Here is a 25,062-nt window from a genome sequence, read left to right on the forward strand (position 1 = left end):
TTTCTTGCTCTTTTTTTTCGGGTTGACATACTAGCCTTTGTTGCAGGTGGTGATCAACGGTAACATAGTTATCCAAGATCGAATCCTGCAACGATTTTATCACCAAATTTTAAATATTTTTTGGAACACTTTTCATCGAAATGCTTGTGGGTTAAAGGGTTAATAACATGGAATAAGATATGCAGGATGTAATTGTTCATGGGAAAGATTTTTACGTATCTGCCTCATTCAGAGTGATGAGGATACTTCACAATCAATCTCATCAAGTCAAAGCATGCATCTTTAGTCAGACATAACTTTGAAAAGAACACTTGAGCAACAATAATTTAGGGCAAGTACCGACGGGCAATGAGAAGTCATAATCCTTGAGGATTCGGTATCCGGAAGGACCAGAACTGTCCGCATTAGGCATGCAGACCCTTCAATCCTGAATTAAGTCGGCAGATATCAGCTCCAGCTTTGCACATGTCTGTGCTCGGTTTGAATGTGATACGTCTCCTGAAACAAACTCATTAACTTTTACATCCACCTCTATCATACTGCATCTGGTGTCTTCTTGGTTCATCATTCACCCATCATCTTTCTTCTTTATCCTAACTGCATCTTTACCTCTCCGTGCACCCAAATAAATGTTTGATTACTGAACATAAGCACCGGCTTCTTCTCCGCCTTCCTCATTTTCTAGATGTAGAAGTTCAACAGAAAGCTCTGCAAGATCAACCTTCTTATGGACTCCGCACCCACTAAGTAAAGCACCCCAGACAGATGCAAATGGCTTTATGCGCATTCTTCTAATAAGCTGAAGTGATTCTTCTAGCTGACCTGCCTTGCAGAGCAAGTCTATAACACAGCTATAATGCTCATGTTTCGGCACAATTCCGTAATGATTTTTCATGTTTTCAAGCAGAGATTTGCCCTTCTCGAGGAGACCTGTATGAGTACAAGCCTTTAGCACTCCAAGGACCACCCCATCAGGCCTGAGGCCATCCTCCACCTGCATTGTCTCCAAGCAACGAAAGGATTTATTTGCATATCCGTGTGCTGCAAACCCTCCAATCATGGCTGCCCACGAGACTGCATTCCTTTTCGACATTCCCTTAAGGGCTTCCACAGCCAAATCAATACAACCACACTTGGCATACATATCGACGAGCGCAGTCCCAGCAAACACGTCCGACTTCAACTCTTTCCTGTTTTTAACATACTCATGAATCCACTTCCCTTGCCAAAGAGCCCCCAGATTAGCACAAGCCGCGAGTCCCGTAGCAACACAGAAGTCATCAGGCCCAAACCTACATACCAATGTCTTCCCGTAGCACTTAAGTACCTTTGCACTTGGTAAACAATTTCTTGGTACTCAAACTGCTCATATCAGAAAATGTAGGAAACAACACACAAGAATTTCGACCAAAATTTGTAAAATATATGATATGGTTGTTGATGATTGAATTATTACTTAGTATTGATTTTTTTTTTTCTTCCAAACAATAGATTTTATTAGATTGTATGTTAGATTAGCTATTGACGGACTTTGAACTCACGCCGTCATGAAATGGCTCAACACAACAACACACAAGAATTTCGACCAAATTTTGTAAAATATATGACGTAGTTGTTGATGATTGAATTATTGTTTAGTGTTGATCAATATGTTTATTTTCTATTAATGACACATCACATAATTTAACTTAAAAAATTAATCTTACTAACATTATTCTTTGCTCGTAAACTGACCTAATTCAATTGGTCTGCTACTATACAAATAGTCCAGATGAGGAGGCTGTCGGTGACGCCGGTAGACCTAATTAAGACGTGAAAAATTCCCCTTGTATTATTATTTTATTTATTTATTTTGACCTAACAATGTTGTTAGTCTGATCCGAGTCATGGACAACACAAGTATGTCTGCGGTGAATGAGCAAACAAAATTTGGGTGCTTCCACTTTAAAAAGTGCTTTTTCTTTCTCACCTTTCCTTTTTTTTTGGTCGAAACCTTTTTATTTTTCTTAAAAAGTGGCTTTCATTTGTCTGAAAGGTCAAGTTAGATTGAATGGTTGATTAGTCGTGTGAATAGACAAAACAAGATCTCAAATCAGTCGACTTTTCGTTTGGGATTAAAAGGATTATTGAGAAAGCCTTGCTGGTTAAGTCCATCCACATGCAGTAACTTTATTGAAGTTTTTCTCTTATATAATATTAACATTATATCGATCTTGTTTATTTTGATAATACTCTAACTTTACACATCATCTTCAATTTAATTGGAGATTTGGAGTAGATTATTGTTAATCTATTATTGGGATGATAAGTGAAAGATCAACTAAATAATATTGAAGGTACAAGATTTGAGCTTGGAGTTTGGAGCTGTCATGAACATCTTGACCACGTTGATTCTGTGTTAATTGGAATCTAATATTTCATGCTTACGATTTTTTATAGCGTGAACAGTTTGGTCAACCTAGCGGTCTATAGAAAAACGATCTGACACCATGTTAGATCAACATATTAAAACTTGGGATATGTTATTCACATATCCCATTTTACTTTTCACATACCTTTTAATAATTTATGTATGTTGATTTTCTTCAATTCATCCGATCCGACGGCCAAAAATTAAAAATATATATGAGAAGTAAAATAGGGTAGGTAGATATCACGCCCCTAAAATTTAATAAAGAACAAATATCATGCAAAAGGATGGACACCGTTACGTTATTTGATAGTATATTAACACCTCGATTGTGCGCCTTGTTTTGAATTGTCGACATCTTACCGTGAAGTCGCAAAAATATTTTTATAAATATGCCCAAAACGGTCGGCCACAAGTCCCGCAATTCAAACCGGGATACTAACGTATGGTCCAAGTATTTTTCATATAATGGAATACCATGGGAACTTGGAAATATTGAGAATTAATCACTCCAATTTTAAATTAAAGAGATTTTTTGGTATTATTTACCTAATTTTTTATTTAAAAGTTAATGACACCTAGTGGTTTAGTTACATTTATTATAGTTTTTTGTTTATCTAATTTTTTATTTTAAAGTTAATGGTACTTAGTGGTTTAGTTACATTTATATTTGAAGATTATAAATTTTTTAGTTAAATAGCAAACAATCCCTTAATTTTCTTGAATGGTATAATCCAATAGTTAAAGACAAATTTCAAACTCGTGTTTCACCCGGTACTAAATTTAGTACCTAACTTTAGTGAATAATATAAAAGAATAGATTATCATAACGAATTAAAAAAAGATTCAACTTTAATTTATCAAACTGGAACTAAAATATGTAATTTGATGGGAAAATAGAAGATATGCGGAATATGGCAGAACCCAATGGATGTTGGTCAATCTAGAAGTTTTTTTTATTTTTTTTTTATTTTATAAATAGGGAAATCTAGAAGTTTAGAGGGAGTTAGATTGTCTGCCCTCCCATTTCCATACTCTCCATTCCCTTCTGTTTTGTATAGTCACGGTTAAGCTACATCAACATTTTATATTCCTATTACTTTTTGTTTTATTATTTCTATAAAAAATTTAATATAAAATATTGATGTAGTTTAATTATGATCATACATCATAGGAGGCATGAAGAGAGTATGAAAATAAAAGGGCAGACAATCCACCTTAGTTAAAGATCCAATCAAACCAAATGTAGTAGATTCTCAACAAATCCAACATGCCACTTGTCAAATGAATAAATCATATACTAATTACGGTGCAAAAAGCTTAATAAAGTTTAACAAAAGGACAAGGTCCAAAGCAACAAAACTAAAGTTATAATTAACGTCAATCATCGTTCCTTGTTATATTTATCTACGTAATAAAACATGATCGATTTGAAATTGCATTATTGTTGCACATGAAATGTTAGAATTGCGATATTTAAAAACTGTTACACATTATATTAAAAAAAAAATAAAACAATTACACACTATAACTTATTTTATCTTTCCAAATCCGAACGCGTGATTATCTTAAAATACTTGTTGCCAAAACTTCACATAAAACTATATAATTAGTTTGAAATTCTGTCCTCGTAGTACCGAGATAACCTTTTTTTCTCCCACATGGGTTTGGGAGTGGAGTTGGTCATGGACAGCTACACTTTGCACATGGAAGGAAATCCGAAATCCAAAATCCGTGTAGACCTTTCCACGTCGCAATCCATGCTTTGAGCTGCATATTCCAGAATCCAAGAATGTTTATCTCCAAACACATCCCTTATATAATATTTCCTCTTTTTCTTCAATTTTCTTTATTTATCCGGAAAAATCTCGCTCCTCCGCTCCTCTAGCGGTTAACGCACATCACCTTTTCTGTCTGCTATTTCCCGTGACTCGCTCGCCCGAGTCGGCGCCCCGAGTTTCCCTCCGAGCTAAAACTCCGCCGTATTGCGTCTGTGGTAATCTCCAACACTCGCTGGCATGCGCCTATCATACACCTATACGTACACCTATACATACACGTATACGTGTGTGTGTGTATATATCTGCTTTCTCTGATCGAGCGGCGGTGAGTTGCTGAACGAGCTCTGTTACTTCTGCTTCGGATTTGAGCTGTGGAAGTGAGAGTTAGAGAGAGAGAGAGAGATGGAGGAGGAACAGGAGAGAGAAATCGGAGAGAAGATAAAGATTGGAGTTTGTGTGATGGAAAAGAAGGTGAAATGCGGCTCCGAGGTTCATCTTTTCTAGTTTCCTTTTTGCTCACTTTTGCGTACGCTTCGAAAGCAATCATGTATTTGTATCGAGCGATGTATGTATACAATGAACTTGTTCGTTTTCTGCAGGTGTTTTCGGCGCCGATGGGGGAGATTCTCGAAAGGCTGCAAGCATTTGGCGAATTTGAGGTACTGGTTTTGTTTTCTCTTTGGATTTTCGTGTTGAAATTGTTCTTGTTTGCGAGTTCGATCTAATTTTCCATTTTTACCGATGATTATTACGTATCGAAAAAGTTTTAGGAACTGTTAGTGTTGTTGATCGTTTTATAGTGCAAATATATACGCAGTTTCGATTTTACGGTATAATCTTATACATTTCGTGTTTGTGAATGTTCGCGTAGATCACACATTTTGGGGACAGAGTCATTCTTGAAGATCCAATCGAAAGGTATATTTTCGTAATGATTATCGTAACAGTATCTGTTTCGCACATTTTATGTAAGCGCCGTGGTTTTATTTGAGCAGTGATTGAAACGGCATGAAATGTTCGTGTTCGTTTACGCTGACAGTTTCTAGTTTCATTAACTTGGTGACTGTTGCAGTTCATAAAATTTAGGTGACTAATTTGTTTGCACTGTTACTGTATGTCAGCTGGCCAATTTGTGACTGCTTGATTGCCTTTCATTCCTCTGGCTATCCTTTGGAAAAGGCTGAGGCATATGCTGCTTTGAGGAAGTAAGCTCTGCTGTTGCTCATGTACCGATTCTATTTGATTCATCCGTTCGGTTATATTTGATAACGGACGGCTGTTTATTTCTCTATCTGGTCGTTTATCCAGGCCTTTTCTAGTAAATGAGTTGGAGCCGCAACACCTTCTTCATGACCGGAGGAAGGTATATGAGGTATGGTTATCAATTTCATCTTATTAAGGTTTTCAATTATCCCCCTGCCCCCTGCCCCCTGCCCCCTGCCCCCCGCTCCCCTCCATACTCCTTAATGTTCACTGACAGCATTTTGTAGAGAATTACTAAGTCAAAAGTGGATGAGTCTTGATGCATGAACTTAATGTTTCGCTCTTATTATTTCTTATAATTATGTTCATAAGAATAAAATGTCAGTAACTAATGAATTAGTTTGGTGGATTCAAGCATCTTGAAATGCACGGAGTCCCTGTTCCCAGATATGCCCTTGTGAATAGAGAAGTACCGTATCAAGAGCTGGACTATTTTATTGAGGAAGAAGATTTTGTTGAGGTTCATGGTCATCGTTTCTGGAAGCCATTTGTAGAGAAGCCTGTTGAAGGTCAACTTGTTTCCAACATTTATTAATAAGTTGTTTTATCTAATCTGATTTTTGTTCAATTACGTTTTGGCCATAAACTTTCTGTGCCTCTATTTGAACCTTGTTTTTGCTAAATCCTTAAACCTAATCAAGACTCACAGCTAAAATGTTAGGAGTATCGGTTATTACTTCTTTTATAAGCTTTTATTGTGCACCTGTTATTGCTTTTGGTTTTATTGAGAATAACGTTACTTACTCTCGTCTTTTGCTTTTATGAAGGTGATGATCATAGTATAATGATATATTATCCCAGTTCGGCGGGTGGAGGAATGAAGGAATTGTTTAGGAAGGTGAGGTTTTAACTGCATATTGTATGATTTTCTCTGAAAGAGAGTTTGTGTCCATCTGTATTTTCAGATGTGTGATATGAAAATATTTGAAAGCAAGGTAATTCATCTACGAGAAAGTTTAGGGAAGTCTTATAGCTGATGGATAGTTGATTTGCACTAGGCTTCTAGTTTATTTCTTCTTGCACACAAGCCAAACTTTTTGTAAGGTCAAATTTTACCTTGACCATAAAAAACGAAAGTGTGGTTTTGAGGAGGTGTGGATAGTTCAGTCTTACTACTCATATGTCGTTAGTTATAACATGACTGCCAAACAAATTATGGGCAATCATGTTGTCATCCCACTGATATGTAAACGTGGCTAGCAGTGTATCCAGTTTGAGACTACTCTGTTTATGAATTCGTGGAATTTCTATGTTCATTATCCATGATCATTCAATTTATGTTGTCATTGACTGATTTAGGTTGGTAACCGGTCTAGTGAGTTCCATCCGGAGGTTAGACGAGTGAGACGTGAAGGCTCTTATATATATGAGGAATTCATGCCAACTGGAGGAACAGATGTCAAGGTTGGATGGTTTGAGTTTGAGATTTCAATGTTCTTAATTTTATATGATAATCAGGTTAAGTGCTACCATAGTACCATGGGAAAGAAAAAGAAAAATAGTATTGTTACTATTTTGCATCCTTATATTCTTTCTCATTAATCTAACATATCCTTAACATTTCAAGTTGCTGTCATCATATTGACAGCATGGAATGGGTTTTTCTTGAGCTGTGTTCAAATTTTAATAGAGACTACTTACACAGTTCTATCTGTGCATATTCACTGTTCAAGGCCATTATTTTCTTCTAACTTGGTTGTATTCATAAATAATTTTTTTCTCTTGTTAAATAATACAGGTGTATACAGTGGGACCTGAATATGCACATGCTGAGGCAAGGAAGTCTCCTGTTGTTGATGGTGTTGTCATGAGAAATCCTGATGGCAAGGAAGTAAGTACTGTATGTAAGATATGTATGGTTGATCTTCTTGTTCGGCTGATTCTTCTCTCTGTATCTCTCTTGTCTGCATTTCTGATATCCAATTTCTTGTAATCTTGTTAATTCTTTATTTCCAGTGAGGAAATTTTCCATGTTTCTTAGGAATACCAATGTTTATAGCTCTTTAGATATTTAGAATGAAAGTTATTATAATGTGGGTTCAACCAATGATGTCACGCCAATCCTTAACGTAGATGGTGTCTGGGCCAGGTTTGTTTATGGTAAAGCACATAGCATGCTGCAAGCAGGAAATACTGGGGTGAATGGATACATTGCTATTGCCGAATGAGGGTTGAAAGAGTGATGTTTGCTTGTTAATTCGTTTGACAGGTGAGGTATCCTGTTTTACTGACACCTACTGAGAAGCAAATGGCAAGGGAGGTCTGCATTGCATTTAGGCAAGCGGTATGTAATTCAAATGTGGTATCTGGATGTTACAGGCTAATTATTAATTGCAGTAATTGGTTTGATGTTGCTTTAATAATCTCTCGTGTGCCAGTAAGTAAGTTTGTCTGCTGATACTGTGAAGGTACTGATACCTTCATTAAACTCGCATGTATTGGGATACATTTGTGTTATTTGTTGATCCTTTTTAAAATTATATTTTGAAAATTGGAAAAAACTAAAATATATCTGCTGCCACGAGCATTTTCCTTAATTACATGTTAACATTACCTTCCAATCTCATGTCAGCTGGTTCGATATATGCAATAGAACTCTTTTATGTTGTGTTTTTAGTGTAATGTTACATAAGTTTTCATTGGAGAAAGTTCAGCTTTGCTGAGATGGTTCAGTGCTAGACACATGCATATAATTAATTTCTATCCATATGATTTTCTTATTAACTATTTTTACTTTGGGTTCGTATTAATTCTTCTAATTTTTTGCAGGTTTGTGGGTTTGACCTTTTGCGCTGTGAGGGACGCTCCTATGTTTGTGACGTAAATGGATGGAGTTTCGTAAAAAATTCTCACAAGTAATGGTTGCTAATTTCTTCATAGTTATTTGATTAATCATGAAGGTGCTCTAAATCTGGTTTTTCATATGGTCACAAAATAATTGATGTTACTTTGCAATACAGGTATTATGATGATACTGCTTGTGTGCTCAGGAAGATATTTTTAGATGCCAAGGCCCCTCATCTTTCTTCTGCAATTCCACCAACATTACCGTGGAAAGTCAATGAACCGAGCCAACCTACTGAGGGACTAACTCGTCAAGGAAGTGGAATCATTGGCAGATTTGGGCAATCAGAGGAGCTACGTTGTGTTATTGCTATTATTCGTCAGTATGTCTATTTCTCTCAGTTTTTTTTTTTTTGTTTTTGTCTTTTATACCTGTAGTTAATTTGCTTGCTATCTCTTCTCATCCCTGTTTTTCTTTGGCAGTGGTGATAGAACTCCCAAGCAGAAGGTAAAGCTGAAGGTTACTGAGGAAAAGCTGCTAAACTTGATGCTTAAGTACAATGGTGGACGACCTAGATCCGAGGTGATTGATTTTGCCTTTTAGACCTTGTAATTTATTTTGACCAACGTATTGTATAGACTGACCATTGTTATTGGCTCTCATTTTGCAGACAAAATTGAAAAGTGCTGTCCAATTGCAAGATTTATTAGATGCCACACGAATGCTAGTACCTCGTACCAGGTATGTATTTTAAGATTAAACTTTCTTCTTATTTTAGTTAACAAATAATGGTTGATGTATGCAATTCATATCAAACTCACCTTCTACCTTTTTTCCATTTCTTTGAAATTCATGTTTAAAGTCATAACAGGAAACACTAATGATATCTACTAGCTGGTTTTCATATGATTGCATTGGTGAGGGTTCTTAATTAATGAGGACTCTTTTACATTTTCTAGACCAGGTCGAGAAAGTGATAGTGAGGCGGAAGACATTGAACATGCTGAAAAACTTCGTCAAGTTAAAGCAGTGCTTGAGGAGGTATTTATTTTATTTGGAATTTGTGCTTTTAATATATTCAGTTGTAATTCCTCTCTGTGCTTTAGAGGTTCATGTAGTATAATTTTAATGAGTTTATTGCTTATCTATCTGTATTATATGGCTCATTTTTTCATGCAATTCTGAACAGAATGTGAAATGATTTCTAATCTAACACTTTTACTACTTCCACGAACTATCAGGGGAATGCTCACTTTTTCTGTACTGTAACGTTCTTTTCATAAAGCAATCTGGATTTCTTTTATAAGATAACTTTGTATCATCTAAGTTAATTATTGATACCCAAAATTGGTCAGAAAAGATGTGCGAAATGAAGCTAATTTTGCTGGATCACTGTCATATAAAGAAATGCGCACACATTTATATTTTCATTTACTTTGGAATTGTTTTGATACAGTGTTTTACTGCCTTGTGGTTATAATCATGTGCTATTTTCATGCTTATTTTATCAAGGGGGGCCATTTCTCTGGCATTTATAGGAAGGTTCAACTAAAGCCACTAAAGTGGGTTAAGGTGGCAAAAAGTAATGGTGAAGGTGAGGAAGAACGCCCAGTTGAAGCTTTGATGGTTCTTAAATACGGGGGTGTCCTTACACATGCTGGAAGAAAGCAGGTATTGATTCATTTTTGTTTTGTTTATGTGCTCCTAGATTGTAATTTAAGAGCCGTCATTGTCCTAAAATCATAGTGTTATTCTTCTTTCACTTGTTTGTAGGCTGAGGAGCTGGGTAGATATTTTCGGAATAATATGTATCCAGGTAATAGTCACAGTTCTTTTTCTTTTTTTACTTCTAGTATTATACTTGTTTCCCTGTTTATGAACATATATGTTGAAGATTTGGATTTTATTATTTTCTTCCAAAGATATAGTCAGCTTTGCCTCTACAAGGTTGCTCACAGTGCTACTTCGTTTCAGAATTATTTTCTTTGGGTACTTCTCATAATGAATTTGTCCACAATTGCAGGTGAAGGTACCGGCCTGCTTCGCCTCCATAGCACCTATCGTCATGATCTTAAAATCTACAGCTCTGATGAGGGCCGTGTGCAGGTATTGCCTCATTAGTGCTCGTGGGTTTATGTAGTTTTTATATATTGCTCCCATTTTCTTCTTGTCTTATTTGATCTCTATTTAAATGGAATGAATTGTTATGATCATTAACCCCTGAATTTTCATCATTGATGAGTTACATTATTTACAACGTATTTGTTTACAGATGTCTGCAGCTGCTTTTGCTAAAGGCCTACTTGATCTTGAAGGGCAGCTAACACCAATCCTGGTCTGTAGTTTTCTTTACATTATAGTGACTGCTTTAGGAAGTCGAGGTGCATGACTGAATTTATTCCCTTTCTTAAGGTTTCCCTTGTTAGCAAGGACTCTTCTATGTTGGATGGACTTGACAATGCAAGTGTCGAGATGGATGAAGCAAAGGTTTGTCTATCATTTTCACATGTTAATTTAGCCCATAATTGAGAATGCTTCTTCTTCAACAATTATCTGATTATGTGATTCCCTTTTCCACACACTTCCCCTGCAGGCTAGGTTGAATGAGATTATTACTTGTGGTTTAAAGACGGGTAATAACAGTGCAACACCTCCTTGGATGGCTGATGGAAGTGGTCTACCTTCAAATGCTTCTCAACTTCTACCTAAATTGGTAATTGGTTTCTATTTCCTTACCTACAGTTTTATTGGTCCTCAATCGAGTCTGTTACTCGTCATTTAGTAGCATGCTAATGTAGACTTTATGAGTTATGAAAATTTCAAATATGAAGACTCAAATTCTTGACCAGAGGGAACACCCAAGCCCGCTCCCTTCTATCCTTGACTGGATAGAAGGGACGGTAAAATTTTGGTTTTTCGTCTTGTCAAGGACTAATTTATTATTTCTTTTAATATTCTCAATGAGTTGAATAGTGAGAATTGATTGTGATTGCCTGATCAAATTGATCGAGGCATGATAAGGGCCTTGGCTGCATGCATCACTTCAATTTGACACATATCATAATAATAAATAGCTCATTCTGTTGTGATCTTCTCATGGATTCTCAAAAAAATCAGGGTGAGAAGACCAGCTGATGCAGTTATAGTGCATGATATAGTACTTGCAATGAATTCTATTTTCGTGTGCTTTTTCTAACAATCAATTAACGGTTATTGTCAAGTTGCAACAGTTCCATTTTAAAGCTTTCCAAATAATCCTTTTTAACCTTAATGTTTTGTATCCGATGAATAGGTAAAATTGACTAAGAAGGTCACCGAACAAGTAAGACTGCTAGCCAAGGATGAAGATGAGGAACTTACAAAGACAAGCTCATATGATGTAATACTTCCTTATGACCAAGCAAGGGCCCTTGGTAAGACTAACATTGATGTTGATCGTATTGCTGCTGGATTACCATGCGGTAGTGAGGGATTCCTCTTGATGTATGCTCGATGGAGAAAGCTTGTAAGGGACTTGTACAGTGAACGAAAAGAGTAAGTTCTAGCACATCTTTTTTTTTTTTTTTTTAAATATTTATTTCAATTTGATTATTGTTGCATTTATTCAAATTATTTGCCACACTAGGCGTGGAAGATGCAACGGATGTTTTGAAGTCATGAAACATCTTTTGGGACATCAAACTCTTAAAATTTTTTATATTTCAACTCTTATGTTCTTTTCAAATATATTTGACAATTACCTAATACTTTATGTAATAATATAATTGTGGCTCAAAATAAGATTTTATTTCTTAAATAGGACAGTTTAATATGGGTAGACTCACAGTTTTGTTGACAATGACATTGGTTTTACTGGCAGACGATTCGACATAACACAAATTCCAGACGTTTATGACTCGTGCAAGTAAGTTGTCAGTTTTCTTCTCTTTTTAGATTGTGTACCAAATTTATGCAATCAGCTGCTGCTTATGTGTGATTATTTTGCTGTATCATTGTTGTCAAGGTTTTAAGTTGGATTCCAATCCAATCTAACTATACAAGAGAGTTTGGAATTTTATTTTGTTATTATTATTTTTTGGCTGAATGTGATTTATATGATTTGTGATTACTTGACAGATACGATCTCCTGCATAATGCACATCTTAATCTAGAAGGTCTGGATGAGCTGTTCAAAGTTGCTCAGGTAAAGACATAATCATGATCCGGGAACGCTTTTATTATATAGCAAAATGTGGCTGCCGGACTCTTCATAATTCTGCTTTCGAGCATCTAGCCTTGCTGCTTTAAAGAGATTATGGGCTCGTTTGGATGTGCTTTTAAAATGACTGAAAGCACTTTCAGAAAAAATGTTTTTGGGTTTCAAAAGCACTTAAAGTGCTTTCTACAAGAAGCACCGGTTATGAAGCACTTTAAGGGCTTTTTCAGGATTTACTAGCATTTTTACTAAGGATTGTTTCCAAAAACATTTTCACCTCATTTTAAAAGCACATCCAAACGACCTCTAAATTATCCTTTCCTTATGAATCTGTCGTCAAAATTAGACTGACTCCTCTGTGGAATGGTAATTGCAGTTACTTGCAGATGGAGTCATCCCAAATGAGTATGGCATTAATCCAACACAGAAGCTCAAGATTGGTTCAAAGGTAGCATTTCCTTCGGCATGCCCCTTTCATATTACTCCTTATGTCAGAAATATCCTTAATTAGAGCAGTACATATTTTATATGCATTCTCCCGATTTCTCGGTTGGTCTTTTGCTTCTTGTACACTGCTCTTTGTATACATTTTATTTCCTCAACATCAAATTGTATTTTACTCCCTATCAATATGCTATATTATTGTCCTTTTCTTTCAGATTGCTCGTCGTTTGTTGGGTAAGATAATGATTGACCTGAGGAATACTCGCGAAGAAGCCATCAGTGTTGCTGCTGAACCAAAGAGTGATCAGGATGAACATTCAAAGCCAACCAATACTGAAAAGGAAGATAAGGAGAACCACGCCAAGCTTCATGTTAAGAGCGATGATAGAAAATCTAGCTTGAGTGATATACCAAAGCTTTACACTAAGAATGAAGATGTGAGAAGATCCAGTACAACCAGCGAGATATCAATTGATCAGGATGACGACGATGATAAAGAGACACAATATCGTTTGGATCCAAAGTAACATGAGAGAACCTCACTTCCCCCATCTTCCCTTCTACTACGGATTATTCTAATTTATTTATATTAATAAATTTTCATTACCTTGTTAGGTATGCAAATGTCAGAACGCCTGAACGGCATGTGCGAACGCGCCTGTACTTTACATCAGTGAGTACATACTTCTATGTATGGTTTTATGTTTGAACGTAATTGGTGAAGTTAATTAAATTTTTGGAATGACAGGAATCTCATATCCACTCTCTCATGAATGTTCTCCGTTACTGTAACTTGGATGAGTCTCTTCAAGGAGAGGAAGGCCTTGTTTGCCATAGCGCTTTGGAGCGTTTATACAATACTAAGGAGCTTGACTACATGAGTTATATAGTTCTGAGGATGTTCGAGGACACAGCGGTAAGTAACTAGGTAGTGTAACACAAGTAGTTTTAGTGTGACAGTCAATTTTCAGAGCTAGTGTTACACAGCCCCCATATACGTTTATGAGACCAATTTATTTTTGAAACTGAAATTGCAGGTAGCTCTTGAAGATACGAAAAGATTTCGCGTGGAATTGACCTTTAGCCGTGGTGCAGATCTATCACCATTGGAGGTAATACAATTGAAATTATAGAAAAACTGTTATCACCAAATGAATCAAAACGCATTTCTTAAAAGGAGAAAATAGGAAAACCAATTATCGCGGAATATGAAATCAACTAGATGAGTTGTGTTTGCTTGTTCAACAAATTAAGCTCTGTTTCATCTTGTGCTTGGCAGAGCAATGACAGTAAGGCTTCGTTCTTGCGTCAAGAGCACACACTACCGGTCATGGGTCCAGAGAGGTTGCAAGAGGTGGGATCATATCTAACATTAGATAAAATGGAGACAATGATACGCTCATTTGCTATGCCAGCGGAAGATTTTCCTCCACCGTCGACTCCAGCAGGATTCTCGGGCTATTTCTCAAAAAGTGCGGCGGTGCTTGAGCGCCTGGTAAATCTCTGGCCTTTCCATAAGCATGCTAATTCTAATGGAAAGTAGAAAACACCCTTACCGCCCTTGCCTCTTTCTTTGCTTTTTTACCTTCTTCGCTGTTCTTGCGCACATCTGGAGGTACACGGAACTTTGGTTGGTTGAACAACCGAGGTCGAATTTTGAGAACTTCAGGAGTAATTTTGGAATGCTTAACAGCTGAAAACCACAGATAAATGTTGTTTGAAAGTAACAACCACGTTAGACGTGTTTGAGGACTGCTGTAATATTCTCGTGACTATTTAGCGAGGATGTCGTTACCTTAATGTCTCCACCGGCAATATTTGCCTGTCCGCCACCGGTGTCCACGTGTCGTTTGTACCGATTCGAGCGCATTGATACCTCCCTCGTAATCTTACCTTTTTATGATTATATCTACCAGAATATTAGCTAAAAAGAGATTTGGTTACTCTTTTCGTGGAATAAAGCGTTGTGACAGATTAAGGTGGGGAGATTATGGAGGTCGCTATCTTATGGATTATGGTGGCAACGATCACAATAGCTCTACTTTGTGCCTACCAATAACCGTATGATTTTGCATTCCACTGGCTAATCATATAAACGGCAAAAGTAACACGAAAAGGATCTCTTTCGTTACAGATTCTTTCAGCTGAAATGGACTGAGATTATTAAGACCCCTTATTTTACTCTCTAATAGTGAAAATTGATAGAAGTGATCCATGAGTTTATTCACTGTAAATTATTTTGGTCCTTCGATGAAAAATTTGTCAATATATCCGTTAAATGGTCACGTGAAAGACCGCGTAACTATCTTTTTTAAGGGTATTTCTATCAAACAATCCCTTCCTTAACGAGTTTTTCATGGAATGGCCAAAATTGTTTATGATGGGAATGAATGAGTGATAAAGTAAGGAGTTATACCAATTTTATGAAATATTTTAACTAAAAAGGCTTCTTTACAAGTGATAATAGGAAACCTACAATTCATATTTGGTGATGGATGAGTGTTCAACATAGGACCTCGAGTGCAAGAACTGCGTCTATCGATTGGCTACAAACTTCTTGCGAACCTTCCGGCATCAGTAAATTTTGGTTTTATATTCAATACGCGTAAATTTTGGTTTTATATTCAATGCGCATGGGAACCTTCTTGCGAAGCTTCTTGCATTCTTTTTCTCGTTCTGCACACTATGCTTAGAAGAACAGCAAAAGAGAGGAATCGAAAGATAGAATTGTGATCTCGCTAAATCTCTCATGACAGATTATTTATTGTTGTGTCAATTTCCGATGATTCCGTGGTCTTAGGACGTGGAGGGTAGGATTTGTCATTGTAAATTTCCAATGATTCCGGGGTATAAGGACGTGGAGGGTAGGATTGTCATTGTATTATCTACTGTGGATTTAGTCAGAACACTTGCCCAAAGGCCACAACCACGAAAGCACCAAAGAATGCGGACATACAACATTGGACCATCGGCATCCGATAAAGATGAGCATCCACCAAAGTGTCCAAACCACAAGATTTCATTTTTCTTGTCGTAATTGAGTTTGCTTGGTAAGTGAAAACTCGTTTGATAGAGGAAAAGTATTAGGGAGAACGAACGAATCGAGGAATGATAAAAATACGTGAAGTAATGTGTATGGACAACGACGATTCAGGATTTTACTCTTTGAAGTCGAGATGTAAACACGTTTGGAAAAAAAAATTGAATGAAAAATAACAATTAAAAGTTAAACAGTGATACATTAATTCATAAATTTAAGATAAAATATCCTAAACTGCAAATATACACGACAATATTTCATACTCTATGAACGTTATATTGTAGTTTCGTTGTCAATATAAGAAAAAAGTAAGTTCGTATCTAAATCACACTAGTGGAAAAAAGCTTTAGTATTGTTGTATCTAAATCACACATAGCAAATTCTAAATTCATGTCTTTTTGTTTACAGCCAAAGTAGAATTCTCTCCTCTCCTCTCTCTCACTTTTCTTTTTGTTTTTCTTTCTATAAAAATTCAACATAAAATATTAAAATAACTTAATAGTGATCGTTCAAATAAAATGAAATTTTTTTTAAAAAAAATGAGTGAATCCTACCCCGTTTACGACCCACGCGCCGCAGCTTCAAACTCACAGAGCCTTGGATTCGTATTCCTTGGCCAGACAAACCACTACTACTCGTTGCTGCTCCTTTGATGCCAAATCAATCCTGCACGTCCACGTGTTGAAATCCTTGATCAGATCGAGTTCTACAAAATTAAAAAAAAAAAAATTATCGGGCGGGACCGCATCCATCACCAGCGTCTCCGGAATCGGTTCTTGTCTAGAAAATTGGAAAAGTGGCAAAATGGTAATTGTACACTCCACGTGTTAGTTGCGCCCTTTTCCAACTGCTATAATTATTTTATCTTCAAATGGATCCTCTATTTGTATCTGTTGAATTTTCATTCGACGTTCTACACTTCTTGATAAGGAGGATTCTCACCTTGGACTCAAGAGAGGATCCACATCCCAAAAAGACGACTGCTATAATTATTTTATCTTCAAATGAATCCTCTATTTGTATCCGTTGAATTTTCATTCGACGTTCTACACTTCTTGATAAGGAGGATTCTCACCTTGGACTCAAGAGAGGATCCACATCCCAAAAAGTCCCAACGTCCAACTGGAAATTAAAGTGTCAAAATTCTCCAGAACAATTTGGAGCTTTCCTTCCATCATTTCAACTGCTTCTTTATTCTTACACCGGTCCAACCATGGCAGTACGAACACGTCAGCACCGGTAGGTTTTGATAGCTACAAGCTTCACCGTCCAGCGAAGAAAACAGAGGAAAATAGGCATCAGCATACGTTACTATCTAATTTCACCCAAAAAGGGAAAATACAATCAACCTTTACTCTATTTCAAACCGATCACGTATTAATATTATCAAGTTGTAAATAACTGTACGTAATTGATTTGGGAGAGTGTTATAGTTGAGTTCAAAGGTATTCAGTCGCTCAATATAAGCGGTTGAATCAAATTTAACAATTAAATATGTATCAACATCTAAGTACTCAAAACAATTACATAACTGAACGAAAAAAATTAATAATCGTCTACGCGAATGACTTGAAATATTAGTATGGACCAACCACGAGGACCACACTTATTCCACAGCACATCAAAACACAAAGAACATAAATAGAAAGCTAGTAAAATCAGTGTGAGCCTACCAATTACCAGATAAATAATCCTTTTGTTCATCTCCCACGAACAGTTAACCGCTTTAAACATCTTAGAGAGAGAGAGAGAGAGAGAGAGAGTGGAGAGAGAAAGTGGAGAGAGAGAGAGAGAGGAGAGGGTATAAAACATAAACACTAAACAGAGTGCTCTGTTTTGTGTTAACTTTCATCAAACTTTACTATTTTCTTATATGTAATTGTGTAATATCTACTGCTAATTATTCTTGCTGAGGAACTAAGAATCGATAGGCAGAGATGGATAAGAAAGCTGTCGATTTGGACGCCGTATTGAAGGAAGCTGTCGATTTGGTACCAAAACAGAGCAACCCATCACTCTGTTTTCTCAAATTTCTCTTTTTGTTTTTTATTTTCTGGATTGGTTGGTTCTACCTTCTTCAGAATGATTTTTTTTTTTTTTTTTTTTATGAATTATTTCGATTTTTTTGATCAATTTGCAGGAACACGTGCCACTTGAAGAAGTTTATGTGACCTTGAGGTGCAACAAACATGGGCTCACATCTGAGGCTGTTGAGCAGAGGTTGGCCATTTTTGGGTTCAACAAGCTTGAGGAGAAGAAGGTGCTGATTTTTAATATTTAGTTTTTGCTCAGGAAAAACTGAGCGTGGTGGCGTTTTAGGATTTATACAGCCGATCTTATTCAGTGGGATAAGGCTTGGTTGTTGATGTTTTTTTGCATGGACATATAATTAATTGTTAATTTTAAAGTAGTAGTTAATTTGTATTGATGGGTTGGTTATGCAGGAAAGTAAGGTTTTGAAGTTTTTGGGGTTTATGTGGAACCCTCTCGCATGGGTGATGGAAGCTGCAGCTATCATGGCCATAGCTCTTGCCAATGGAGGAGTGAGTACCTTTTTGCTCCCCCTCAATATATTCTTGTGCATTTTTTAATTCGAGCGATAGTCTAATCTAGTCCAATAAAATCGCTTCGAACTTGGGTGCTGATGAAGCATGGATACTTTAGTTTACTTGAAAGTTGATGAGTATAAAGAGCTTGTCCCTAATTAAAACAAGGAATATAACTATCACACTTGAATGAACTTAAATTTGGATGTTTTCATGTTAAAATACGTTTTAAATTATATATTTTTTATCGTATTCATGACGTATCGTATCTTAACTTTTAGATATTTACGTATCATCGTGTCGAGTCATATCATATCACCGGCTATCCATATATTTTATCGATGAAGTGTAGAGAGTGAGACACATGATAGGACTTCTACCACCTGTGGAAATATGATTAAAAACACCTAAAAATACTTGCGAGAGAACAAGGTAATCGTAGTATAGGTAGCTCAAGTAAGGTCGTGCTCCATAAGAATTGATATGAATAAGTTGTATTTAAAACTAATTCTTAGTTAGCTATTCAACACAAGATTTTGAAAGATATGAAATTGCGAATTAAAATAAAGATTACAAGAAATAAACATTAATTAAATCGGCAAGAACTTAAACTGAAAAAAATAATTAAAACAAACAGTTTAGAGAATCCCGGGTAAAAAGGCATTAGAGTTTAGTCGTCATCATTAACAATCCTATATAGTTCTACCAATTACTTATGAGTTAACACATACAAACTTTGAAGGTTAGGTTTTCCTTATGCATTTTCCGCTTGTAGCATTTAAACTATAACGTATACCTAACATGCAATCCGTCTGTGACATGAAGCATTACCTTGCAAGAAACAAACTAAAAATGATATTTCTGGCTGTGTTTCCTCATTAATCACATGCTTATTCAAAATAATTTTTGACTATTTTTTTCAAATTCTTTTTCTCGATACAAACGATATTGGGAGAGGGATAGTGAAAATCGAATTTGGGACCTTATAACCTGTTGGGTTTTGATTTTGTAGGGAAAGCCACCGGATTGGCAAGATTTTATTGGTATCATTGCTCTGCTGATCATCAACTCAACTATAAGTTTCATAGAAGAGAATAACGCGGGAAATGCCGCTGCTGCTCTCATGGCCCGTCTCGCCCCCAAAGCCAAGGTATTTAGCTGAAAATAGACGGGAAATGATTTCCGCACCCTTATTTCTTTTTTGCACACCCCTGTTTATAGCAACCATATTAACGTTCAAGCCAGGTTTTTCGAGATGGAAGGTGGATCGAGGAGGATGCTTCCGTTCTTGTCCCCGGTGATATAATCAGTATTAAGCTTGGGGACATTATTCCAGCTGATGCTCGTCTACTTGACGGCGATGCACTAAAAATTGATCAGGTGCTTTTACGACCATATTGTTCACCGTGTGCTGAGTTAAGGTTTCCTTTGACTGACTGGAGGTACTTGTATTTGGTCTTTGCAGTCCGCGCTTACAGGCGAGTCACTTCCTGTGACAAAAAGCCCTGGCGACAGCGTGTATTCAGGTTCTACATGCAAGCAGGGAGAGATTGAAGCAGTGGTGATTGCCACAGGTGTTCATACCTTTTTCGGCAAGGCAGCTCATCTTGTGGATAGCACAAATCAGCAAGGCCACTTTCAAAAGGTAAGCATATGCGAAGATGAAGAGTTCAATGGCGGAATGGGGTACGAAATTTATGAGGGAATCTGTTGAACTTATTGAGATAATACTAGTTATAATGTATGAACATTTTTTCTGTAGAAGATTTCAGTTCGCGTTTTGTATCTGTATTTGTTACTGTTTTTATGCTGTGTAGGTCTTGACTGCCATTGGGAATTTCTGTATATGTTCTATTGCGGTGGGAATGATTGTAGAGATCATAGTTATGTATCCAATTCAACACCGCGAATATCGCCCAGGAATTGACAATCTGCTGGTGTTACTCATCGGAGGAATTCCCATTGCTATGCCCACGGTTTTATCTGTCACAATGGCTATTGGTTCCCATCGCTTATCTCAGCAGGTCGGTTATAAATTTATAACAATTTAGTGATGTTATTCGCTTGTCGATTTAGATGATCAAGGCTTGATAGGAGCTCAAAATAAATATTGCAGGGCGCTATCACTAAAAGAATGACGGCAATTGAGGAGATGGCAGGCATGGATGTGCTTTGCAGTGACAAAACTGGAACTCTGACGTTGAATAAGCTTTCGGTTGACAAGAATCTCGTAGAGGTTGGTTGGTGTGATAGGGTTCTTAGCGTTCTTGATTGTGCTACACTGTTCTAATTCCTGTAACGAACTTGGGTGTTTAGATCTTCGCTAAAGAGGTGGACGCAGATACTGTTGTTCTAATGGCAGCTCGAGCCTCCCGAATGGAAAATCAAGACGCAATAGATGCTGCTATTGTTGGAATGTTGGCTGATCCAAAAGAGGTATAATCTTTAACACAAAATATGTGGAACCGTATTTGTTTTCTTTGTGTTATGCTCACTTGTTTCTTCTTTCGGACTGCAAAATAGGCCAGAGCCGGTATCCAAGAGGTGCACTTCCTTCCATTCAACCCGACAGATAAGCGAACGGCTCTGACATACATTGACAGTCAGGGTAAAATGCATCGTGTCAGCAAGGGTGCACCGGAGCAGGTATGTTTATGAGCTACTATTTGTCGGTCTCAATGGTTTCGGTGCTGATTGTAGTAATTCATACCTGATTTGATGATTAGATTTTGAACCTTGTACGCAATAAATCAGAGATAGAACGTAGAGTTCACACCGTGATTGATAAATTCGCGGAGCGAGGTTTACGATCCTTAGCAGTAGCATACCAGGTAATATTAATCCTGCACAGTTCTTGTTCTATCATATATTGTAGTTCGTGTTCTTAAAGCTAATCTCCCCCCTTGTAACATTTTTACGCACAGGAAGTTCCAGAGGGAAGGAAAGAGAGCCAAGGAGGGCCTTGGCAATTTATCGGCCTCTTGCCTCTGTTCGACCCACCTAGGCATGATAGCGCAGAGACAATTAGAAGGGCATTGAATCTTGGGGTAAATGTTAAGATGATTACAGGTGCATCTCCTTCAATACCACTTTACTTTTACTTATAATTGTCTACAAATTGTAGTTCTTAATTTTTTTTTTTTCTCATCGAATTGATCCGGATATCATGTGCTTGCCATTTGAAATTGCTACCAGGTGATCAACTGGCAATAGCGAAGGAGACAGGGCGCCGCCTGGGCATGGGAACCAACATGTATCCATCATCCAGTCTGTTAGGACAGAAGAAAGATGAGTCAATTGTCGCTCTGCCAGTTGATGAACTCATTGAAAAAGCTGATGGTTTTGCTGGTGTATTCCCTGGTACTATAACAAATACACTGTATGCTTCGTGTGGATTTTTGGAGCTTATTTCTTCCCTTTTTTGGTGCTTAGTCCCCGTTGCATCTTTCCTGCAGAGCACAAGTATGAAATCGTGAAACGATTGCAAGCCAGAAAGCATATTTGTGGAATGACAGGTGACGGCGTTAATGATGCTCCTGCTCTTAAAAAGGCTGATATCGGCATTGCTGTTGCTGATGCAACTGACGCAGCTCGTAGCGCTTCGGACATTGTCCTCACCGAACCTGGCCTTAGCGTCATCATCAGCGCCGTGCTAACTAGTCGGTCCATATTCCAGAGAATGAAAAATTACACGGTTAGTACTGACACACAATACTACTGCATACATAGTAGAGTCTGCTCGATTCAAGCTCATATCGTAAAAATTAAATGATTCGGTTTCTTTCTTGTTGCAGATATATGCTGTTTCCATTACAATCCGTATCGTGGTAAGTTAATTTGTATCTCTTAATTTTTCATAGTGATCAAAACGAAAAATGCTGCAATTGTAGTCCTTGAATGGTTCTGAAATCGACTTTGAGTTGAGTCTACTGAATTTCTTCTGTGACAGCTTGGTTTCATGTTACTGGCACTCATATGGCAATTCGACTTCCCGCCCTTCATGGTGCTGATTATTGCTATTCTCAACGACGGTACCATCATGACGATATCAAAGGATAGAGTGAAACCATCTCCGCAGCCGGACAGCTGGAAGCTGGCGGAGATCTTTACAACTGGAATCGTCCTCGGTGGTTACTTGGCTATGATGACAGTCATTTTCTTTTGGGCAGCATACGATACAAACTTCTTTCCGGTAAGTCTTGATGTTTCTTGCTCATCTTAGGGTTTAGTTTCTTGGCTAACACTAGTGTTAGTTGTTTTCAGCGTACCTTTGGGGTTTCAAGCCTTCACCATAAGGACACGGACGACTATAGGAAGCTCGCCGCTGTAGTTTACCTGCAAGTGAGTACCATCAGCCAGGCCCTTATATTTGTCACGCGAGCGCGGAGTTGGTCTTTCGTCGAGCGTCCTGGTCTGCTGCTTGTAGCAGCTTTTGTCATTGCTCAGTTGGTGAGTGAAGTATTTGCGTTTTGCTTGCATCTTTTGCTTACGCGCGGTCACCCTTAATTCATCTAATCTTGAATTTTTTGTGGAACAGATTGCTACGCTGATCACTGTCTACGCCAATTGGAGTTTCGCTGCGATTGAGGGAATCGGATGGGGGTGGGCTGGCGTGGTTTGGCTGTATAACCTCATTTTCTACTTCCCGCTCGATTTTATCAAGTTCTTCATCCGATATGCCCTGAGCGGGCGAGCTTGGGATCTCGTAATTGAGCAAAGGGTACGAATAGCAATCGCAATCTAGTGTTACTGTCGTCCAATGGCGTAAACATGTTTGGTTGGTGCCGTTGTTGAGTCTTGTTCGTTCTTTTCGTCATGGAATTCTGTGTTTTTGCAGACTGCCTTCACAAGGAAGAAGGATTTCGGGAAGGAAGAAAGGGAGCTTAAATGGGCACATGCACAGAGAACCCTCCATGGACTGCACCCACCGGAGGCCACGATGTTCAGCGATCGCACTACTTATACAGAACTCAATCAGATGGCTGAAGAGGCAAAACGACGAGCTGAAATTGCCAGGTACAACACACACATTGTATTTATTCCGTGATGATTTTCTACATGCCAAGATACGAAATTACAAACTTTTGAATGATTTCGCAGGCTGAGGGAATTGCAGACCCTTAAAGGGCGTGTGGAATCGGTAGTGAGGCTGAAGAACCTGGACATAGACACAATCCAGCAAGCATACACTGTCTGAGTCTCCGAGTCTCAGAGAAATGAATATAATTCTCTCTATAGCGTACAACTAGTAGTTTTAGCTGGCGCGTTGCCGCGAAAATGTCAAATGGATTATAAGTATTGTATATAAGTGTTAAAATAACAGACTAAAATGTGTTCGAAGCATTATGCGTAGATATTTAGAAACTTATACATAAAACATCAATGCAAACAGAGAGAACGAGAGACGCAAGGCCTTCTTCCCTAATTAGAATTCGTCCCAATCAAACTGCAAATGTAAAACACAAAGTGTGAGCTTAGAGAGAGCGGTATTTCTCGACCTTCTTCTCGAGCTCGTCCTTTTTCGCGCCGATCACACGATCCACTTCCTTCCCTTTCTTCAACAGCACGAACGTCGGCATTGCCTGCACTCCGAACTCCTGCGCCACTTCCTGCATAACAAAAAGAAAACCCACTTCTGAAACAAAACGCAAAACGGTCCTTTGCTTGTTTGAGGCTGATTTCAGAAAGTGCGTTTTACTTGACAATGCTTCTCAATAAAGCACTTCTGCACGGCATTTTACTGGAAGCGCTTTTACTAGAAGAACATCGAAAATTTTAGTAAAAATTCAAGTGCATCTCGAAACCGCACTTGAAGCACTTCCTAAAAGAAAACACTATCTAACTTGCCAAAAGTTGCTAGGTGCGTGCCTATTAGCTAATTTAAAAGCAATTTAAAAAAAGGCTTCTAGGTTATAAAAGCGCTTTATAAATAAGCACTTAAAACTTATGAACAGAAGTACTTGCTACAAAAGCAATCTTATTAAGCCAAAGTTTGGAGGGACTTACAGAGAGCTCATCGACGTCGATCTTGGCGAACTGGACGTCGGTGAACTTGGCGGCCATGGCGTGGATGGCCGGCTCAATGAACCGGCAGGGCCCGCACCACGACGCCGAGAAATCGATCACCAGCTTCACGTTCCCCAATTAATCCAAAAAATTACATCGATTAAGTCAATAAAACAGTCAAATCAGAATCCCTAATCTCTCGGTAATTTCCAAACCCAAAAAATAAAATAAAACTAAAAATTATTATTGGGCAAGTACCAGCTGGGAGGATTCCTTGTGGGAGTTCAAGTGAAGCTGCCACCTGGCCGACGAGTGAAACGACGTCACCCCGGGCTCCTCCCCGGACGCGTCGGAGTCATCCGCCGGCGCTCCTCCGATTAAGCTTGACAGAAACGATCCCATTCTCTCTCTTTCTCGATCGATCGATCGATCTTTCTTCCAACTATGACTCGATGTCAAACGACCCTCTGTTGAGTGGACGATAGTCAAGATATAAAGTGTCAAGGGCCCAGTTATGATAGTAATTTAGGCCCAGTTATGATGGTAATTTAACCCGTCAAACCCGATTTCCGCGAAAAACCGCTCCAAATGG

At 37.8% G+C, this 25,062-nt stretch overlaps 3 protein-coding genes and 1 pseudogene across 4 annotated transcripts; 2 read left to right on the forward strand and 2 right to left on the reverse strand.

Moving 5' to 3' along the window:
- Positions 1-349: 349 nt before the first annotated feature.
- On the reverse strand, positions 350-4,097 carry LOC148689247 (putative pentatricopeptide repeat-containing protein At3g28640 pseudogene; annotated as a pseudogene).
- LOC137749551 (inositol hexakisphosphate and diphosphoinositol-pentakisphosphate kinase VIP1) lies at positions 4,044-14,705 on the forward strand. 2 transcript variants are annotated; one of them, XM_068489661.2, is made up of 30 exons: positions 4,044-4,680; positions 4,791-4,850; positions 5,063-5,109; positions 5,313-5,396; positions 5,500-5,563; positions 5,810-5,963; positions 6,222-6,292; positions 6,754-6,858; positions 7,193-7,285; positions 7,664-7,738; positions 8,224-8,309; positions 8,415-8,621; positions 8,722-8,821; positions 8,910-8,980; positions 9,199-9,280; positions 9,752-9,910; positions 10,013-10,055; positions 10,263-10,345; positions 10,512-10,574; positions 10,652-10,726; positions 10,833-10,952; positions 11,532-11,773; positions 12,099-12,143; positions 12,356-12,422; positions 12,811-12,882; positions 13,094-13,401; positions 13,494-13,551; positions 13,627-13,794; positions 13,916-13,990; positions 14,158-14,705. In XM_068489661.2, exons 1-30 carry the CDS (start codon positions 4,594-4,596, stop codon positions 14,419-14,421), a joined length of 3,228 nt encoding a protein of 1,075 aa, XP_068345762.1. In that variant the 5' UTR covers positions 4,044-4,593; the 3' UTR covers positions 14,422-14,705. The 2 variants fall into 2 exon arrangements, with proteins under 2 accessions (XP_068345762.1, XP_068345763.1); XM_068489662.2 differs by having other exon boundaries at positions 4,178-4,662.
- Positions 14,706-17,451: 2,746 nt separating this feature from the next.
- On the forward strand, positions 17,452-23,841 carry LOC137749552 (plasma membrane ATPase 1). Its single transcript, XM_068489664.2, has 20 exons — positions 17,452-17,909; positions 18,059-18,178; positions 18,363-18,461; positions 19,477-19,614; positions 19,710-19,844; positions 19,930-20,109; positions 20,282-20,488; positions 20,581-20,700; positions 20,781-20,900; positions 20,988-21,110; positions 21,191-21,295; positions 21,389-21,533; positions 21,660-21,824; positions 21,920-22,158; positions 22,259-22,291; positions 22,414-22,656; positions 22,728-22,913; positions 23,002-23,184; positions 23,302-23,480; positions 23,565-23,841. Exons 1-20 carry the CDS (start codon positions 17,856-17,858, stop codon positions 23,659-23,661), a joined length of 2,871 nt encoding a protein of 956 aa, XP_068345765.2. The 5' UTR covers positions 17,452-17,855; the 3' UTR covers positions 23,662-23,841.
- On the reverse strand, positions 23,717-24,944 carry LOC137749553 (thioredoxin H2). Its single transcript, XM_068489665.2, has 3 exons — positions 24,729-24,944; positions 24,471-24,593; positions 23,717-24,073 (listed from the first exon to the last, which is right to left on the reverse strand). The coding sequence occupies exons 1-3, from the start codon at positions 24,870-24,872 to the stop codon at positions 23,939-23,941; spliced, it is 402 nt and encodes a 133-aa protein (XP_068345766.1). The 5' UTR covers positions 24,873-24,944; the 3' UTR covers positions 23,717-23,938.
- Between the last annotated feature and the right edge of the window lie 118 nt (positions 24,945-25,062).

Source organism: Pyrus communis, chromosome 17 (genome assembly GCF_041283825.1).
Source record: "Pyrus communis isolate YQ-2024b chromosome 17, ASM4128382v1, whole genome shotgun sequence".
Classification (NCBI taxonomy): domain Eukaryota; kingdom Viridiplantae; phylum Streptophyta; class Magnoliopsida; order Rosales; family Rosaceae; genus Pyrus; species Pyrus communis.

Bases quoted from the DNA above. Each gene is read 5' to 3' on its own strand.
- LOC137749551 (XM_068489661.2), top strand. From the start codon at position 4,594: ATGGAGGAGGAACAGGAGAGAGAAATCGGAGAGAAGATAAAGATTGGA. The intron at 7,286-7,663 runs GTAAGTACTGTA...TTCGTTTGACAG, and splicing joins GAAATCCTGATGGCAAGGAA to GTGAGGTATCCTGTTTTACT. The intron at 13,795-13,915 runs GTAAGTAACTAG...CTGAAATTGCAG, and splicing joins GGATGTTCGAGGACACAGCG to GTAGCTCTTGAAGATACGAA.
- LOC137749552 (XM_068489664.2), top strand. From the start codon at position 17,856: ATGGATAAGAAAGCTGTCGATTTGGACGCCGTATTGAAGGAAGCTGTC. The intron at 19,615-19,709 runs GTATTTAGCTGA...CGTTCAAGCCAG, and splicing joins GTCTCGCCCCCAAAGCCAAG to GTTTTTCGAGATGGAAGGTG. The intron at 20,701-20,780 runs GTTGGTTGGTGT...TTGGGTGTTTAG, and splicing joins TTGACAAGAATCTCGTAGAG to ATCTTCGCTAAAGAGGTGGA.
- LOC137749553 (XM_068489665.2), bottom strand. From the start codon at position 24,872: ATGGGATCGTTTCTGTCAAGCTTAATCGGAGGAGCGCCGGCGGATGAC. The intron at 24,594-24,728 runs GTACTTGCCCAA...GGGAACGTGAAG, and splicing joins ACAAGGAATCCTCCCAGCTG to CTGGTGATCGATTTCTCGGC. The intron at 24,074-24,470 runs GTAAGTCCCTCC...TTTGTTATGCAG, and splicing joins TCGACGTCGATGAGCTCTCT to GAAGTGGCGCAGGAGTTCGG.